The sequence below is a fragment of the Hibiscus syriacus genome, unplaced genomic scaffold (assembly GCF_006381635.1).
Source record: "Hibiscus syriacus cultivar Baekdansim isolate YM2019G1 unplaced genomic scaffold, ASM638163v2 tig00011718_pilon, whole genome shotgun sequence".
In the NCBI taxonomy this organism is placed as follows: domain Eukaryota; kingdom Viridiplantae; phylum Streptophyta; class Magnoliopsida; order Malvales; family Malvaceae; genus Hibiscus; species Hibiscus syriacus.
Window position 1 is genome coordinate 117,055 of NW_024062254.1, and position 1,838 is coordinate 118,892.

Genomic DNA, 1,838 nt, shown 5'->3' on the forward strand with positions numbered 1-1,838 from the left:
ATTTATAACGTATAATTCGAACATCTGATATTGTTTAAGAAATATCGTGCAACAAATCCAAAGAATTTTATTAAGACCTCAAGCCAGCTTTCAAAAGGAAGCTTTCTTTCGTTTTGAAATTTGACTGAAATAGTAATTAGGAAAATCTTTGGACTAGATTAATTAATTCATACTTCTCTTTTTTTTTAATTAATCACTGGTATCCGATCTACTGACCGACTAATCCAGATCGGGTAATGCAGATGTGAGGGTGACCCTCTCAACCCAGTTTGCTCAATTCGCAAATCTCAAGATTTGAACTCATGACCTTACTTAAGGGACCTAATGTCTCATCCACTATGCCAACTGGTTGTTAGTAATTCATACTTTTCTTATAGTATTATAAGAGTGATTATATTTGCAATTAATATAATTTTTATAACTACAAATGAAGATTATAAAATAATAAAACAAAATTTCGAGGTTAAGATAAAAGAAAAGTAAATCATTAAAACTACGAGTAGATGAAGAAGATAATATACATAGATAAATCAAGGGTAACCGAGATGCATTTACATTCTTAAAATTTTCAAATTATCATATAATATAAATATTTTATTTTTATTTTTTTATTGATAATCTAATTTTATAATTCTTGAAATTTTATAATATAAAATTTTAAGTTCGCCGTTTTAATGTAAAATTCTATTTTCGGCGTTGTATTTGATTCACATTCACCCAGGGGTAACAGCTTGGTCCGAAGTAGTGAGGAGTTGCTCCAAAAAATCAGCCCCTAAATCCTCAAACACCACCGCGTTGTTTATCCTCAAACGGCCGGCGCTGCCACCGCCACATCTTTCTTTCTTGTTTCTGCTCATCATTTTCCTCTTCATCGAGTGTTTTCTCTTCAACGCCACCACCGGCGAACACCCTTCATCTTGGTCTTGGCTACACTTCATTTCCCTCAGCGATTCCCGCACTCTCTCCTCCGGAAAGTTGAGTGTCGCCGCGGAGCCTCTCATCGCGAACGCCGCCTGATCGTAAGCCATAGCTGCCGCTTCCGCACTGTCGAATGTTCCGAGCCAAACCCTTATCCCGTTTCTGGTTGAATCCCTTATCTCCGCCGCGAACTTCCCCCACGGCCGCCGTCTCACGCCTCGGTACGGCTTTTCTTTCGTCGGGATTTCGGTCTCCGTTGAACTAACCTCTGGTGTTTCTTGTTTAACCTCAGCTAGTAGCCCGTATAGAAGCATCTCCTCGGAGTCATTTTCGTTGAAAGGAAGAGAATTGTGATCCATCGGGAAAAACTCCGACGATCCGAACGAAGATTCCGACGAACAATTCGAATACGGGGAGTGAAAGAGGAAGGAATCCATTGCCTTTTAGTGTAATTCCTCTGTTTTTTTTCTCTGTTAAGCGTTGAGACGGGGGCAGAGCAAGTAACACTTGAGGCTTGGGCTGCCCTTTTATAAACGAGAGGAATCCAAGGGGGATCTAAATGTAATTAAGAAAAATTGGACAAGTGGCATAGGAGGCTGACATGGCATTATATTATTTATTCATTATTTTTGTGGGTCCTACTAGTAAGGTTAAATGAACACGTGGGTCAATTCCAGCTTGACGGCCAAAGTTCGAACAAGTGACGTGGATGAATGACCTCACCTTTTGTCCTATACGATGCCAGCATGGGGACCACTGTCCACTTTGTCATCCTACGTGGATGACACGGACAACCCAGATGGGTAGCTAGGAACGAAGTCGATTATTTGTAATTTATATTATGTTGGTGTATTTTTAAGTGTAATATTTGCATCACAAATTAGAATCGCATATAATAATTTTATGAATCCAATCATGTT

The 1,838-nt window shown here is 39.1% G+C and overlaps 1 protein-coding gene across 1 annotated transcript; it reads right to left on the reverse strand.

The window, feature by feature from the left end:
* Nucleotides 1-698: 698 nt before the first annotated feature.
* LOC120204819 (ethylene-responsive transcription factor 1B-like) lies at nucleotides 699-1,402 on the reverse strand. Its single transcript, XM_039204830.1, has one exon. It carries the CDS (start codon nucleotides 1,353-1,355, stop codon nucleotides 714-716), a length of 642 nt encoding a protein of 213 aa, XP_039060761.1. The 5' UTR covers nucleotides 1,356-1,402; the 3' UTR covers nucleotides 699-713.
* Between the last annotated feature and the right edge of the window lie 436 nt (nucleotides 1,403-1,838).